This window comes from Sesamum indicum, linkage group LG4, assembly GCF_026168435.1.
Source record: "Sesamum indicum cultivar Baizhima isolate 11 linkage group LG4, ASM2616843v1, whole genome shotgun sequence".
Lineage (NCBI taxonomy): Eukaryota > Viridiplantae > Streptophyta > Magnoliopsida > Lamiales > Pedaliaceae > Sesamum > Sesamum indicum.
The window spans coordinates 21,079,116-21,094,792 of NC_142660.1; the positions used below are offsets into that span (position 1 = coordinate 21,079,116).

The 15,677-nt window shown below is 39.6% G+C and overlaps 2 protein-coding genes across 3 annotated transcripts; one reads left to right on the top strand and one right to left on the bottom strand.

Annotated features, from left to right (window-relative positions):
* Positions 1-9,794: 9,794 nt before the first annotated feature.
* On the top strand, positions 9,795-11,628 carry LOC105161246 (Putative adipose-regulatory protein (Seipin)). Its single transcript, XM_011078871.3, has 2 exons — positions 9,795-10,539; positions 10,687-11,628. The coding sequence occupies exons 1-2, from the start codon at positions 9,982-9,984 to the stop codon at positions 11,380-11,382; spliced, it is 1,254 nt and encodes a 417-aa protein (XP_011077173.1). The 5' UTR covers positions 9,795-9,981; the 3' UTR covers positions 11,383-11,628.
* Positions 11,571-15,049, bottom strand: LOC105161244 (isopentenyl-diphosphate Delta-isomerase I). Of its 2 annotated transcripts, XM_011078869.3 has the most exons (7): positions 14,423-15,049; positions 14,240-14,295; positions 12,877-12,968; positions 12,380-12,482; positions 12,159-12,296; positions 11,775-12,065; positions 11,571-11,703 (listed from the first exon to the last, which is right to left on the bottom strand). In XM_011078869.3, the coding sequence occupies exons 1-6, from the start codon at positions 14,656-14,658 to the stop codon at positions 11,815-11,817; spliced, it is 876 nt and encodes a 291-aa protein (XP_011077171.1). In that variant the 5' UTR covers positions 14,659-15,049; the 3' UTR covers positions 11,571-11,703; positions 11,775-11,814. The 2 variants fall into 2 exon arrangements, with proteins under 2 accessions (XP_011077171.1, XP_020549013.1); XM_020693354.2 differs by having other exon boundaries at positions 11,620-12,065; positions 14,423-15,047.
* Positions 15,050-15,677: the final 628 nt, after the last annotated feature.

Genomic DNA, 15,677 nt, shown 5'->3' on the forward strand with positions numbered 1-15,677 from the left:
TCTACACTGATAAGTTTGCGACAGTATTGGAACCCTTCGATATATGGTTTGAACACCCAAAAGACGTATCCTAGCACATATGCACCAGTTGATAGTTAGAAGGCTTCATATTCCCATTCAACAATAGTTCCTGAATTAATGTTTGGAAAGCTCCCATATATTTGGGTAGCTTTCGGATTGAGCTCTCCCATGTACCACAAATAATTTCATGTGCCATCTTCAAACTGTACTATGCCTTTTGGTATGGTATATCGTATCCTGTATAGTCTTTCACAGTTTGAATGACACGCTTTATTCCGTATGCAAGGTTGTATTTTACCTGTCCTAAAAGTAAAGAAACAATATAAACTCTATCTAAATTACCATGTTCAAGGGACATATTATTCAATATACATGTATGGTCCCCCCCATATTTGGTTATTATCCAACATCCAATCTTTATTTTTAAAATCCCTTGCAACTCCCATCTACACCACATATCTGAAAAAAATAAATATCAATCAATCGACTAATGGAATCCGTAGGTACCTTTGGGAATGTTACTGGCGACATGAGAAGCTGGCCGCGGATAAGTTACTTGAAGAGGAAAGGGCCAAGCTAGCGACCTACGAAAAAAAAAGGCCGACCTTGAGGCACGCTTGTGAGAACAAGCCCTTCAATTCTAGTCTCAGATAATTGTTGCTGAGGAATCGGCTAAGGCTGAAGGCTTCTCTGGAGGTCGCATGGCAGACCGAGAAGAGGGGTTGAAGGAGGGATACATTGAGGTTCGCGAGGAATACCTCGCTTCAGATGATCACAAACAACTTCTTGAGACTACTCGTACTCAAGGTCGCGATCAGTATCTGGCATCCAACGATCATAAGAGATTCCTATCGGATAATCGCATATAGGGTGTGAAAGACTTCCTCAAGTCCTTTGCATTTCAGGTCGCTATTGAAATTGAATCTGCTGACTACCTGATGGATGGCTTTGATCGATGTACCTCACAAGTCCAAAAGCTGAAAGCCTTAGTGGAGGGTTTCGACACCAATTGGCTCGACCCCACTCTAGATGGCAACCTCTCAGCATTCCTTGAGGAAGAACTCCCAAACTGTAAAGACCATGAGTTCGAGGCCTTGGTGGAGGAGATCGAGAAGATGAATGAGGACGAGGCAGATGAATAGGTTTAAGGACCCTTAATCTGACTTGTAATTTGAAATTTTTATGTAGATCGCATTTGTCCTCTCCCCCTTTTTTACATTTCTGTAATGGAAACGACCTCTCCATTTCCAATTGACTTGTACGTGGGGAACACTTTTCTCATATAATGACAACTCTCTTTATGCGAAGTCCATTGCATATATGCGAACTTAAATAATTCCATAGAATAAATAAAATCGACTCTGAACAATGTTTTCTCTTAAACGCGACCTCGTTCGTTTATATCAAAATAATTAGATCATATTTTCAGTCTTGAGATCTTGTTCTTATACGATTTTTTCAGATCAACATGACTAGATTGTATTTTTGAAACATGGATCTTTCTCAAATAAAATGGGTTATTTGAATATCTACCTTTTCTAGGTTGGTTTTTTTCCAGACCACACGATCTGAATAAGATCACATGGGTTCTTCAAATTTCTTAAAACAATGACCTTTCTCAGGTCGGTGGTCTTTTTCAGAGACGATCTTTCTCGTATCAAAATAAGTTCTTCAAACAGCAACCTTTCTCAGGTCGATCTTTTCTAGACCACAATCTTTTTTAGATCTCATGGGTTCTTCGAATAGCGACCTTTCTCAAGTCATTGATCATTTACTGCGATGTGAGTGTCCCAAAAAATATTGTTTATGATGTGCGAGCTTGTTTATACAGAGAATGTGATCGCCTTTTTCAGGTCTACTTACATATACTTTCATTATTCGGCTCAAAATATCATTTTCAAATTCATTTATGAGTGATCTTTCCCAGGATGTTGCAAAAATGTACACATAATCCTCTAATTTTAATGCTAGCAAAAACATTGATACCTCCAAAAGCTAATACTCCAGATAAAAACAATTGAAATATAAGCTTACATACCTATATTCTGGAGCTCCCACCTTCTTCACCAAATAACTCCTTTTACGGGAGCATTACCATGTTGTCTTTCCTACCCTCTTTCTTGCTCGAGTTTCTCACTACTTGGCAACCTACTCTGCGATCGATTCCTTGCTTTAAACAGGGAACTTTCGACCCGTACCTTCTATCTTCAATATGATCTCCTTAAAGTATCCCTGTCAGATCAATCTTTCATTCTCATCCTTTAGCTAATAGCAATTCTCGGTGTCATGCCCCTTATCCCTATGGAACCTACAATACTTCTTATAATCTCTTTCCGCAGGTGTTCCTCTAGTCTTGTTCGGCCATTGCAGTAAGTTGTCCTTCTCAACCATCATCTTGGTTTCAGCTCTAGTAGTAACCAACGGTGTATACCTGTGATATTTCAGCTGGACAGACCTCTCGTCCTCAGGTCGCTTTTGCCTATCTCAACCTCCAATCCATTCCCTGTCCTTGATCGCATTCATCTCTTCTTTGTCGTAATATTTTCGAGCTAACTGCATTAACTGTTCTACATCTTCAGGAGGATCCCTTGCTAATGCTGATGCAAATGGTCCTTTCTTCAACCTATGAATCAATATGCTTGTCATCATATCGATCCTTAGATCGTATAGCTCAAGAGTCTCATTATTAAACCTCCCTATGAAACTCTTGAGGGACTCGTTGCTTTTCTATCGGATCGTGAAGAGGTAGGTCGCTGACCTCTTTACTTTCTTTTTGCTAGCAAAATGAAATACGAACTTCTAAACCAACTGTCCATACAATTCAATGGTTCCATTTGGCAAACTGCTGAACAACTCTTGTGCATTTCCTATCAAAGTTGTCACAAATAATTTGTGTTAATTAAATTAATTTGTCCATACAAGTTCATTACCCATTCGGACACGTGTTCCTGTGGATCCTTAGATCCATCATATTTAGGTAGATCGGACAACCGAAAACTTGGACCCACTACTTCAGTTAAAATTTTGTTGGCAAAAGGTGAGTTTCTATTCAGCGTCCCCAGCTCGCCTTGCTTTTTCAGATTGTTTATCTATTGCCTCAATCTTTCTATCTGCTTTTCCACATTTTCCACTTCTACTCTCAATGTTGTTGGCCCCTCTTTATCCTGCTCTTACTAGATGTTGTGTTCGACGCCTCTCTCTCTTGGTTGGTTTCTGGTATTGGCCTATATTCTACTTTGTATGGCTTGTTATTCCCCTATGGTCATTTGCTATCATCTTTTAATTCTTTTTGAGCAACCTTCTCCTTACTGATTCTATAGCAGCAGGCGTCACCGTTCTCCTTTCATACTTCACCATAACCTTCCTGCTAGTTATATCGACAATTCGTTGCAATTCCTCAGTCGTTAGATGCAGAGTTCCCCCCTCCTATGGCAAAGGGACTCGTTCCACTTGTTCTTGCCTTCATGGTTCTAACATGGCGGATTCTCCTTTCTCAAAATATGAATCCTTCAACCACCTTGAGACTAAATAAAAATACTTTTCTTAGTATTCCCAAAAACGGCACCAAATGATCCGGGTTGAAATCCGCACGACCCCCCTAGTCAAATGAAATGATCTCCCAGGCCGTTTGAGATCGCTACCTCTCTCAAACTAATGTAAGGGCCTTGAGAAAAGAGAAGCAGATCGTTAGGCTTGCTGGGGTAGGCCCCAGCTAAGACCTACCGATGCTTTAGTCAGTGTTTGGTATCAAGGTTTCCAATAGGTAGGTCTCTAACGAACTAGCGAGCTAAAGCGATCTAAATAAAAGGTTTGTAAGTAAAAACGGCGTTACATAAATGCAATGAGCATGGAGTATTTATAGTATATAAAGGGGGTCATGTTGTCCAATAGACGTCTGCCACGTGTTTCACATTACTGGAGATGGGTCGTTGGACTCGACCGCAGAAGTGGACTCGACCCGAGAAGCGGCCCAAACCCATAAAAAAAACACGGATCTTTTGGGTAAAATTGCAATTCTGAAGCCCTTGAAGGGTAAAATAGTCTTTTCAGACAAAAATAGGGTTATACCCATAAAGAGGATTTTGGATTGGCAAGGAATTTTCCACTACTAGTAAGACCAAAGTCCTTAAGGGTTTAAACATCACGATTACATAAAAATGTGTGAACATATGGGCTCACTCGCCGACAACCTCAATATTAAAACTGTCATTTTTAGAAAATTATAGTACTAATTAAATCTGTTGAATATACTAAATTACAGAATAGTTATAAGAATGAATTTTTTAATATCAATATATTTAAAGAGCTAAATATCAGCAGTGTACCAACAGAAGAGGCGATCAAAGATGCAGTTTTTAGTATCGATAAAGATAGGTAGCGGGTCCGGACGGTTTTTCATCAGCGTATTATTATGCCTCTGGAATTGTATTGCAGCAGAAATTTATGAGGCAGTTAAGAACTTTTTGGTGGCACTCCAATGCCAGGAGCTTCACAGCTACAACAATCGTGCTCATTTTTGAAGTGGACTCCCCCCAAACCTGGAATGGTTTCTGACCTATTTCACTATGTAATGTCACCAACAAAATTCTGTCCAAGCTGCTTTACAACAAGCTTTCCCAAACACTTCCGGTTCTTATTTCCCCTTCGCAAAGTAGCTTCGTTCTAGAAAGATTAATTGGTGACAACATTCTTATGGCTCAAGAGATTATCCACCATCTTAACCTCGACAAAACAAAGGCAACCTGATCATAAAACGGGACATGTCCAAAGCTTGAACTTCCTCACTACAGTTTTGCAGAAGATGGACTTTCTTCATAGATTCCTCACTCTCAACAAGTATGCTATCCAAAATTGTTGGTTCACTATTCTTGCTAATGAAGAAGTGACAGGTTTTTTTAAATCAACCTAGGGCTTAAGACAAGGTGTGTAGCACCCCCTTCGCTACAAGGGCTATATCTACGCTAAATATTTTACTTATAGTAATCCCTGTGTTTAAAAATATAAATGCACAGGAAGAAAAAGTAGTAAACTACCTGTCCTACCATTGGAGATCCATAGGAAGAAGACGGAGATCGAGGAATATCTAGACTCTATGGAAGAGAAGAGTACGAACAAAAGCCGAGAACTTCTCTAATTTAACCCATATGTATACGTAACCCCAACGTCATAACAAGCGTAATGAACCTACACCATCATATATACACATCAAACACTACAAGTAGTCCATCATAAGTAATCTCCATGCTTACGTCCTCTCTGTACAAACAAAATGTGATTTGTACTCTAACTGACAAAGAGGAGAAAACTGCATACTGGCCCGACCTGCCTGAGTATAGCGCGTGGACCTATTCTTCAATAGTCAGACACCTCAAAGTCTATTCCTGAAAGAAAATGTCAGCAGGGGAATGAGCCTGCCACTCAGTAAGTAAATAACCAGCCCTATCTATATATGCATATCAAACACAGCCCAAACAAGAGGAACAGGCAACACGCATGGAATACAGTCAATTTAATTCCAACATAATCAGCTTCACTACACCACATGACTATCTCATAACAAGACAATCAATCAAACTCCATTTTTCTTAGTTTGCTTACCAGAAGGTGATATTGTGTTTTTTTCGCCAACTCAATCTCACCGTTATATAAATTTAAGTGAATCCCCTTGACAGCCGACTCATCAATCTCATTTAGCACATATCATTTTCTTTTCGCACATAGCACTTTCATTTCGCACATAGCACTTTTCATATCGCCTTATAGGCTTTTCAACACATCAAGGGGTATTCACACCATAATTATATTCAATTTCCACCACTCCCTCATTTCCACATATCACCATTCTTATAAGCAACTAGTAACGTAAAACCATATATCAATACATTCTCATTCTCAGACACTCACAACACATCAAACAACAAACATAATATTTCAACGTACTTTCTCATTCCACGTACACATTATCGTCAATCAAATTACATCATTCACCACTCATATATATTTTCAAATAATCAAAGTCAGCATGAACCACAAAATCATATAACAGTAATACCACAAATAAAGGGGACATATATAGATAATATAAGCTGCAAATTGACGAACAGAGAAGAAAATTGCAAATTTATAAATGTGATATTATGATAATTGGCTCACATATATATATATATATGTGTAGGGGGTGGGGCGGTGGGTGAGGGCCCACCCCCAAACCTTTTCCTTCCTCTTTTTTTTTTTTCTTTTATCTTTTATATATATATATATTATTTACTAATATATATATACATATCATTTACATATATATATATATATCATATTATTATTTTATTAACTTAATAAGAATTTTCTTAAAATACCCATCACGTCCCTCCTAAATTTCTTTAATTAATATAAATTGTCCCAAAATATTATAACGAGTTCCAATTTAATCCGTTCAAGTTTTATTATATTCCAATTATGCAACATAATTTATTTACTAATTAACTAAATTTCACAAAAATTTACCAATTAATCCCCCAATTATGTATTATAATATTTGGGGCGTCACAAGGTGATCCACTTTCCCCAGCTCTATTCATTATTACTGCAGAAACTCTCTCAAGAGGCCTCGATCTTCTCTTTAATGAGAACCTAGAAATGTTCTATCAAACCAACTGCGGGGTTAAAATCTCACATCTCTCATATGCCGATGATGTTATTCTGTTCACAAACTATGAGGAGGCTAGTTTGATCAAATTTATGCAATTTTATAGAAACTTCGAGGAACTCTCCATGCAGAAAATCAACCATGCAAAAAGTGCCTTCATTCTCAAAAAAAAAGAAAAAAAAAAAAGCCAACCTGATTGCACAACGAATCCAAGTTATCACTGGTTTCTCAATGAAGGCGCTTCCCATTACCTACCTTGGAGCTCCTCTCTAAAAGGATAACAAGAAGAAATTTCACTATAAAAATCTTATTGATAAATTCATAGCCAAATCTCTGGATGGGAACTCTGCCACCTCTCCTATGAGGGTAGGCTCCAACTAATCAAGACCGTGCTCTCTTTTATGCCAATTCACCTCCTTCAGGTATTGAACCCTCCTGTGGGAATCATACAGAAACTTGAACAAATTTTCGCTAGATATTTCTGGGGTAGCATAATGGAACAAAAGAAAATCTACTAGACAAAGTGGCAAAACATCTTCTATCCCATCGAAGAAGGTGGACTTGGGATTAGAAGCCTTCGAGAAATGATAATAGCATTCTCATATAAACTTTGATGGAGGTTAAGGCTCAACAATTCTCTATGGTCTAAATTCACCATAAGTAAATACTGTGGAGGATATTTTCCCATGCTAACCAAACTATTCATGAATGACTCGAGCATCTGGAAAAGACTGTAAAATTCGAACAGAAGCACAAGCGAACATCTTCTGGAGTCTAGGGGCTGGTACCATCTCTTTCTGGCATGACTGGTGGTTACCAAAAGGCACATTAACTGATCTCTTGGGCAATAACTGCAACCTTCATATCCCTGTTAACTAGTTTTGGAACAACTCTCAGTGGGATGTTAAAAACTCCAATAAGCTATGCCACAACACATGATTGAACAGATCATGGAAGTCCTTATTAATGACAGTCAAACTGACTTCCTACATTGGAAACTGTCTAAGAATGGTGCTTTTACTACTAAATCAGCCTAGAATGAAATTCGAAATCATCAACCTCCTCAGTACTTCTACCAAACCCTTTGGTCTAAATCGATTATTCCAAATATCTCAGTGTTCGTTTGGATGTTGACTCATAACTAGATACCTGTTGATGAGAGGCTTAAGCAAAAGAGAATCTCAATGGCTACCAAATTTTGTTGTTGTGAAGCAGAAGAAACCATACCGCATTTCTTCTTACATAACAATAAGTCCTTAGAAACTTTGGGTTATTTTGCTACTAAATTCCATATTAATACCCCCAAACTAATGACGTCACCATTCCTATCCAGTCCTGGAAAAACAGAGTCAGTGCTAAACCACATATCAGAGATATTATCTCGATCTTGATCCTTTGGAATATATGGAAGCTCCGAAATGATGCTAAGCACAAGGGGTTCACCTTCAAGGCCAACACCATTATCTACAAAACACTGGCCTATCTGCAAAACCTTCATAGAAGTGAGTTGATGAAACCGAGCACGTGCAAGGGGATTTCTTCATTGTTAACACTCTAAATATCCCCCTCCAGTAAAAAACTAAGCAACAGAAAGCTACTATTGTTTATTGGAGAAAGCCCCAAAAAGGATAGTGCAAACTGAATACAGATTGAGCGTCCAAAGGAAACCCAGGCATTTTTGGCACGTGCGGCATTCTTAGAGATCACCTCGGTCAAGTCATCTTTGCCTTTCAAGAACCTCTTGGAATTACCTCTAACACCCAGGCTGAACTTCAACCCATCAAAAGAGGATTGAAATTGTTTATTGAAAAGGGGTTCCATGATATTTGGATTGATGCAATGGCTATGATCAAGCTCATCTCCACAGCACGATAGGGGGCTTGGAATCACCAGAACATCCTTCAAAACATCCAGAATCTTTCTGAGTCAAATTGAATATAAAATCTCTCATATTTTTAGAGAAGGCAACCAAGTGGCGAATTTCCTAGCTAATCAAGCCTGCACATCTCACCAACTTAGCATCCTTACTAAGGAACATCTCACAGGTAAAGCGAAAGGTAGTATTAAGCTTGACTATTGCTGCCTCCCATACATTCGACTTAAAATTATTGGTGATCCCCCTTAATTAGTCTAACTCACATCTATTGTCATAAGTTTCTCGTGAATGTTGGTTGACTTTTTTACTGCCTCTTTTTGTTGTTTCTGCGTCTGTGTCGCTGTTGCTTTTTCCTGCTGTATATTAGTTGGTCATGTATTGCTGCATTTTTAAAGCACTCTTGTCCCACTTTTTTTCTTGTGAGCATGCTTGGGCCGTGTCCCACTTTTGGCATACGTGTATTGCTTCGATGCTGATCTCTTGGCTTGGTTTGTCCCATTATTTTGTTGAGAGTGTTGTGGTTTCCTATGAAGAACGTATAGTAAGCTCCCTCTCTTTTTGGCTTACTTTCATTTCATTTTTGGAGGTGCCCTCCATACTAGGACATTTGTTGGCTTATTTGCATAACTTAATTTGTAGGTCCTAGTTGGAACCGATGATTCGAGTGTAGTGATAAAAACTTTTTGACACACTGGATTATCATCTCCAACTACTTCTACCAACCTTGTGCTCCACTTCTCACTTTTGTAAGGGAGCAGTACTCCTTATTTATGCTTTTGTGAATTGTTCTAAAGGAGTAGTACTCCTTATTTTTGCATTTGGTCAATATTTATAAGAGAGTAGTCTCCTTGTTTACATCTTTCTAGGCATAATAGGGAGTCAGTACTCCTCGTTGTAAATTTATTCACCTCCTGGCTTTGATAAAGAAGGAATAGGGACCCCGAAAAGCTCCCCACCCTAAGTGATTTTTAATTTAAAAAAAGAAAGAGCTAAATATGTTTTATTTTTTTTAAAAAAAAGGAACTAAAAATATCATGCCCCTATAAATACCGAACTGAAACGAAATTTTGTGAACTTGCTTTTCCTATTTTGGCATACAATTCTTACTTAAAACGTTTGTTTTCTCCTAGTCTGATAATATACGTATGCTGGCTGGGATAAATATTAATTAGAAAGACCGTCAATCTATCTATACACAGCACATGGGGGTGGGGGGGGGGGGGGGGTTAACTAGCACACTTGTCAACTCCAGAATCTGCATGTCTCTACTGCGCCACTCTCCTCTACGCTCCTCTTCCTTACAACTGTTGCTGACTGACTTCCCCAGAATCCCCCACTTATCTCTCTTCCTAGACACACATTACACACACTGAAGCTACATATATTCAAAATTGGAAAGTATCTTTGCTCTGAAGATTAGTTAGTATTCTTTCCATCTGCCATGGATTCCGAGGAGGTTGATCAGACCTACAAGCTCCCGACCTTCCTTACCCCATTCCTTTTCTGCACAAAGCTCCTCTCCCTTCAAGCAGAGATCATTTCCACCTGTATCGTCAGCCTGGCATCGCCTTTCTTTTCCATCATCTCCCTTGTTTCCGATCTCTTCCGCCGACCCCAGGAGACCAAAGAATACTTCCAAGCCGCCGCGCCGTTGCCCTCAACGGTGGAAGCTGGCGGCGGCGGAGGAAGCAGCAGCAGCCTCCTACTGGGGAGGATTGCAATGGGGCTGCTGGCGGCGGCCTATGTTTGCATGGTGCTAATCATAGTGATGGTTGTGGCGGCGGTGCTGGGTGTGGGGCTGGTGAGAATGTGGGTTGAAGAGCCTGTTTATGTGCGGGAGAGTCTGCAGTTTGACTACACAGATGCTCATCCGACGGCTGTGTTCTCTTTTGGGGGCCAGAAGGGGGGTGGTGCTGTGCCCGTTGGCCAAACACTTTATGTTTCTTTGCTGCTTTTGATGCCTGATTCTGACTACAACAGAGATGTTGGGATATTTCAGGTACTTCACTTCATCTCTATCCAAATTTTGTTTGTTCACAAGATGTTCTTTATGTTTTAGCTTTAGTCTGTTATTGTTACGAAATTAAGACATTAATGCGTGTACATATGCTGACTAGCATATACATATGTTTGATGTTCTTGTCAGTTGACTGCTGAATTAATATCAGGCGGAGGAGAGTTAGTGGCAAAATCAAGTCATCCGTGCATGTTACAGTTCAGGAGTTGGCCGATTAGGCTGACGCGGACGTTTCTGATGGGTGTACCGTTGATATTGGGGATCTCAACCGAGACTCAAACCATAACCTTTCCGATATTGAAACACAAAGAAGTCAGCTACCCAAGAACAGAGTTGGTCCGAGTAACGTTGATTCCCCGAGCCGGCACTTCATCCCTTCCTCAGTTCTACGATGCAGAATTACTCGTGAAATCCCGGCTCCCTTGGATGAAAGAATTGGTATACAGGTGGAAATGGACGTTTTACGTTTGGACGACCATTTACATATTCATCATTCTTGTCATGGTTCTTGTTTTCTTCCTCAAGCCCATCATCTTTCCGGTCATGGCAGCTCCTGCTGTAAAGGTTGAACAAGATTCAGCGGTAGAATTAGCACCTCAAGAGCCGTCGGTGAGAGCGAGAGAGGAGAGAGAGGTGTTGGAGTCCCTGAGAAGATGGCAACGAAGTAGAAATAAGAGGAAGGCTGCCCTTCTTCAAGGGGCGATCTCCGAGAGAGTGAGTCCATCAGCTCCCAGCATTAGCCTTACTCAGGCGGAGACAGATCTGGGTTTCGAAGAAGGCAGTGGAGACTCGGAATCAGTATGTTTCAGGGGATTTGATGGATAGGTGATGGTCTTTTTTTCCTGAAGATGAGTATCCGTTTTTACCTGTAGTGAGAGCTGAGATTAAGGTAGTTTTGTTTGATGTATGAACACATCAAGTTTTTACATTATGTTTGTTGATGGTGGACGAAAGCAATATCAAAGCGAGCATCTAGACAGAGAAACAAAAAGCAATCAATGTACAGGGTGACCTTTTGTACTTGTGCACAAACAAAAGTTGTTTATCAAGTTTCGGAAAAGCTTATTGCAATGCCAAGACAAATATCATGAATTGAAGCATATCCAAAACCATCAGCGTGTTTCTTGCCAAACCAGCATTATTAATCTGCAAAACAGCATCTCATCTTATTGGTGCGAAGAACCAATTTAGATAATGTATGAAGGAAATGAACAGACTATGTAATTAGATATCTTTGGCTTTGCAGCCTGTGTCGAGTTATAACTTGTGGATGGTTTTCATGTCAGCCGCTTCCCTTAGAGTCCCTTTCTCGACATGATCCCACCACTGAAACAAGAAGTTGTCCACAACTAGTCTGAACCATGGGGAAAGCTTCAGGCCCCCCTCCCCAGCGTCAGCTTTTCTTATCAGCTCTCTCAATTGCTCGCGATTCACGTATTTGACATCAGCTACCTCATCTGGATTTGGCTGCACCCGGACATCACGTATGATGAAAAGAAGATAGTCCACTGTGTGTTGCAAGAACGGATAATTAGATCTGATTGTATACACAGGAAATACACAATTTTGTGGAAAACAATCAAACAATTATGAAGGATTACGTTCATGCTCGCCCCATTTTCCATCCGACGGTGCTTTGTAAAGTATGCGGCCTAATGGAATAAACTGATCAACTGGGACGTCATCAGCAAGGATACCCAGTTCGTCCAACAGCTTCCTTTGAGCAGCATTTCTCACCCCTTAAATTACATAATTGGGTGAAAAATAATATAGTCTTGGGAAAGCAATACCTTAAATTGAATGGCGCAGATAAAAATATTACCAAGAGCGTTCTCTTCGATAAGCTCAGAATCTCGGAACAGTGGATGACTGCAGCAGGTGTTCGTCCACACCAAGGGAAAGGTTACCTTTGTTGAAGAACGTTGCTGCACGTGTAACAGATGATGTCAAAATGTGTTGCAGTTCTTTAGCAAATAAGAACTAGATTAAATGAGCATCAAAGAGTTAGCTTGTCACAATGGAGCAGGACCGAAGAAGAAAATTGTCTTTTGTCATATACTTCTCGTTGCAAATATGTTGTGGAAATACCTTTTCAGTAGCATGTGTTTACCAATCAACCAAAATGAAGTACATTTTTTCCTCCATTTGATCAGGCAAAGTAACAATGACATACCAAAAGTTAATAATCACTACCCTTATTTCGTCCCACCACTTCTTTCATCTCTTGCCATCTTTCAGAGTAAATGGGACTCAAGTAAAACAAGCTTTCTGAGCCAATCTGCATCAAGGAATACATTGGAGTAACCTCAAGACACGCACCTGAAGCAATAACTCATATTTTGAGTTAAACAGAAACACACTGAAAGCTCTATGCAACAAATTTTCAGACTGAATCTTTTCCATCAGGTGGCCTGCACAGAAAGAGATTGTTCAGTCAAGGATATTTTTCCCTAAGATATCTATTTCACTATATGCAAGAAGCAGCAAGCAGAAAGAGGAGAATAAAGCTATATTTGGCTAGAAACTCGAACTTCAGAAAGCATAAATAAGAGAAATACGCAGCTCTTGCACATAATTTGATAATAACATCTGTTAAAGGTAAAAAACACGACAAAGACTGCTTGATCAAATGTGGGTTCTCGTATCTTTTACAGGTAAAAGGAATACAAAACACTTGAACAGTATCCAATTTAGGCTTGACTCTCACTTTAGGAAGTGAAATAGAACATGAGAAATAATGAGCCATCCAATGCGAATCTGATTTTGAAACATCATCGTTTCAGATATGGTAAGCTTAGAGATCGCTCTAGCAGTTGGCTGTGTTTAGATCAATTGGCCATGCCATCTCCTGCTGAATGAAAATTGTTGGATGGTGTCAACAACAGCACTCATCCTTTTTCATTTTCGATCAGGTCAGGTGGGTGCATGGAGGAGAAGGAAAGTTGTTCAAGTAATTGATACATGGGAAGCATTAGTTCTCATATCTCTTTTGTGCATCAAAAGCAAAACAAATCAAATATCATGACATGCCCACCTTATTATCCTTACTGAGAATAAGTAAACCAAAAAAACCAACAGCAACTAACAACATGGAGCACCAGGCAAGCAGTAGAAGAATCATCTAAATAGATTTGAGTTCAATTTCTATTGTGAAATTGAGCTGAGCTCGCCAAACAACTTAGATACACAAAGCTGATAAGAAAGAACTCCTTGTTTGGGCAGTAAATCTGAAGGCCAGCATCATCATGATAGGGGTGACAAAGAAAGATTTGAGCAAGCTATATGATGAAACAAATACATGGGTTGATACAGAATCAGACAATAGTTATCATGGGAAGTAGGAAAGAAATGATTTCACAGATATTTGGGATAGGAACATGGTGATGAAGGACTTATATCTAGAAAGGTTAATTATAAGTAATGGAGCATAAAGGACAAGAGTGATGAACGGAAAGTTTCTCCAAACGTTCCACAATAAATGAGAGTCGCAAAGAAATAAGAAATGATTCAAGAGCAGCTATTTTGAAGAAGAGGGGAAGAAAAAGGGAAATAAGGAATTAAGAGCAGCCTGATTTGAGATTCAACTGTAAAGAGCAACTAAGGCGAACTGGGTAAGATGTATAAATTCGGTGTCAGTTGGATGATGGAAGTAATGAAAAGAAAGCTCCGGCTGCCCACTTACAGTTGTATTTAGTATCATGGCCGACGACCTGATCGTTTTCATCAACCAATATGCATCTGCAGAGAATAAACCAAGTTTGAATGAGAAAAGCAGAAGATGAGAAGGAAAAGTAGTTGAAGAATGGATGGGAGTGAATAAAAGAAAAAAAACAATAGAAAGAAAGGAAGATGTAAGAAACAGAACTCGTCTTCGAACATGAGGCGTCTCTGGACAGCGTCCATGGCGGAATCAGCGGTGGTGGAGGGAGAAGCAGTGAAGGAGGAATGAGAGGAAGAAACGCGGAGAGAAGGAAAGAGGGGTGGGGTTGGGGTGGGTTTGAAAAGGAGAGATTTGAGAGGGAAAGTGGCGGAAGAGGGCGGAGTGCGGAAGCGGATGGCATTGCTGGTGGTGGTGGTGGTGGTGGTCAAGGACGACGACATTTTGGGTATTCGCAAGGAAAGAAAGAAATGAGGTTTGGGGATGGAGGAGAGATTTGGGTATTGGAATTGGCAGTGTAGAGGACGATCAATTTCTCTTCTCTGCTCTGCGCTGTTCTGTTGTGTTTGCAACACTACTTACTACAGATTCTGAGTCTCTCTCACACACCCACCAACCCCAGTCTATTCCCCTGTTCTATTGGTCTATTCCCCTGTTCTATTGGTCCTCCTCTCTTTTTCAAATATTGAACTTTGACAAAATACTACCCCTCTCCTCTCTCTCCCTAAGAGTTGACAAAATTCAATTTGGTTTGGGTTTATGTATAGCTGCACACATTCATTCAGATTAGAGTAATTTTAGGTAGCGGTCTAGTCTTGGAGTTGGAATTGGATGACTTTTTTTGTTGAAATAAGGATGAGGATGATTATTGCATATAAGTTGAGAGCTCGTGGGGCACGAGGATATATGCCCTTTCTCATTTCCTATTTCCTGTTTCCTGTTAACTACTACTATATCATCATAATATTAATAATAAAAGCATTAGCTGTGTGTGAGTAGGGAGGCCCAATACCCCACCAATATAATCATCAATACAACACAACAAAATCTCAACTTCATAATAAAATACTCACCACGAGACCCATGCTATGCCAACTCCCCTTCTCCCTTTCTCACTCATCACTTTCACAAACTCCACCTAATTCTACCTTAATCATTTACATTCATCCACCTCCCACCACTCACCCTTCTCTATCTACCACACCAAATATATAATTTACCCCAATTATTAAGTACATACTCATCTATATCCTTGTATTTGTTTTATTTTTTCTAGATATCGTATCACGTCTACATACAACCCTTTACAGCTTACACAATTGAATTTAACCTCCAATTGTGGAAATTAATGTCCTCTAATCTTTAATGTTACTATGAAATACATCATTCTCAATGATTTTTTCGCCAATTCGAGATAAAATAAAATATTCTAGAAATACCAAATAATCGAAACATGAGGCTT

Bases quoted from the DNA above. Each gene is read 5' to 3' on its own strand.
- LOC105161244 (XM_011078869.3), bottom strand. From the start codon at position 14,658: ATGTCGTCGTCCTTGACCACCACCACCACCACCACCAGCAATGCCATC. The intron at 14,296-14,422 runs GTTCTGTTTCTT...TATTCTCTGCAG, and splicing joins CGCCTCATGTTCGAAGACGA to ATGCATATTGGTTGATGAAA. The intron at 12,483-12,876 runs GTGCGTGTCTTG...TTACACGTGCAG, and splicing joins AATATGAGTTATTGCTTCAG to CAACGTTCTTCAACAAAGGT.
- LOC105161246 (XM_011078871.3), top strand. From the start codon at position 9,982: ATGGATTCCGAGGAGGTTGATCAGACCTACAAGCTCCCGACCTTCCTT. The intron at 10,540-10,686 runs GTACTTCACTTC...TGTTCTTGTCAG, and splicing joins GAGATGTTGGGATATTTCAG to TTGACTGCTGAATTAATATC.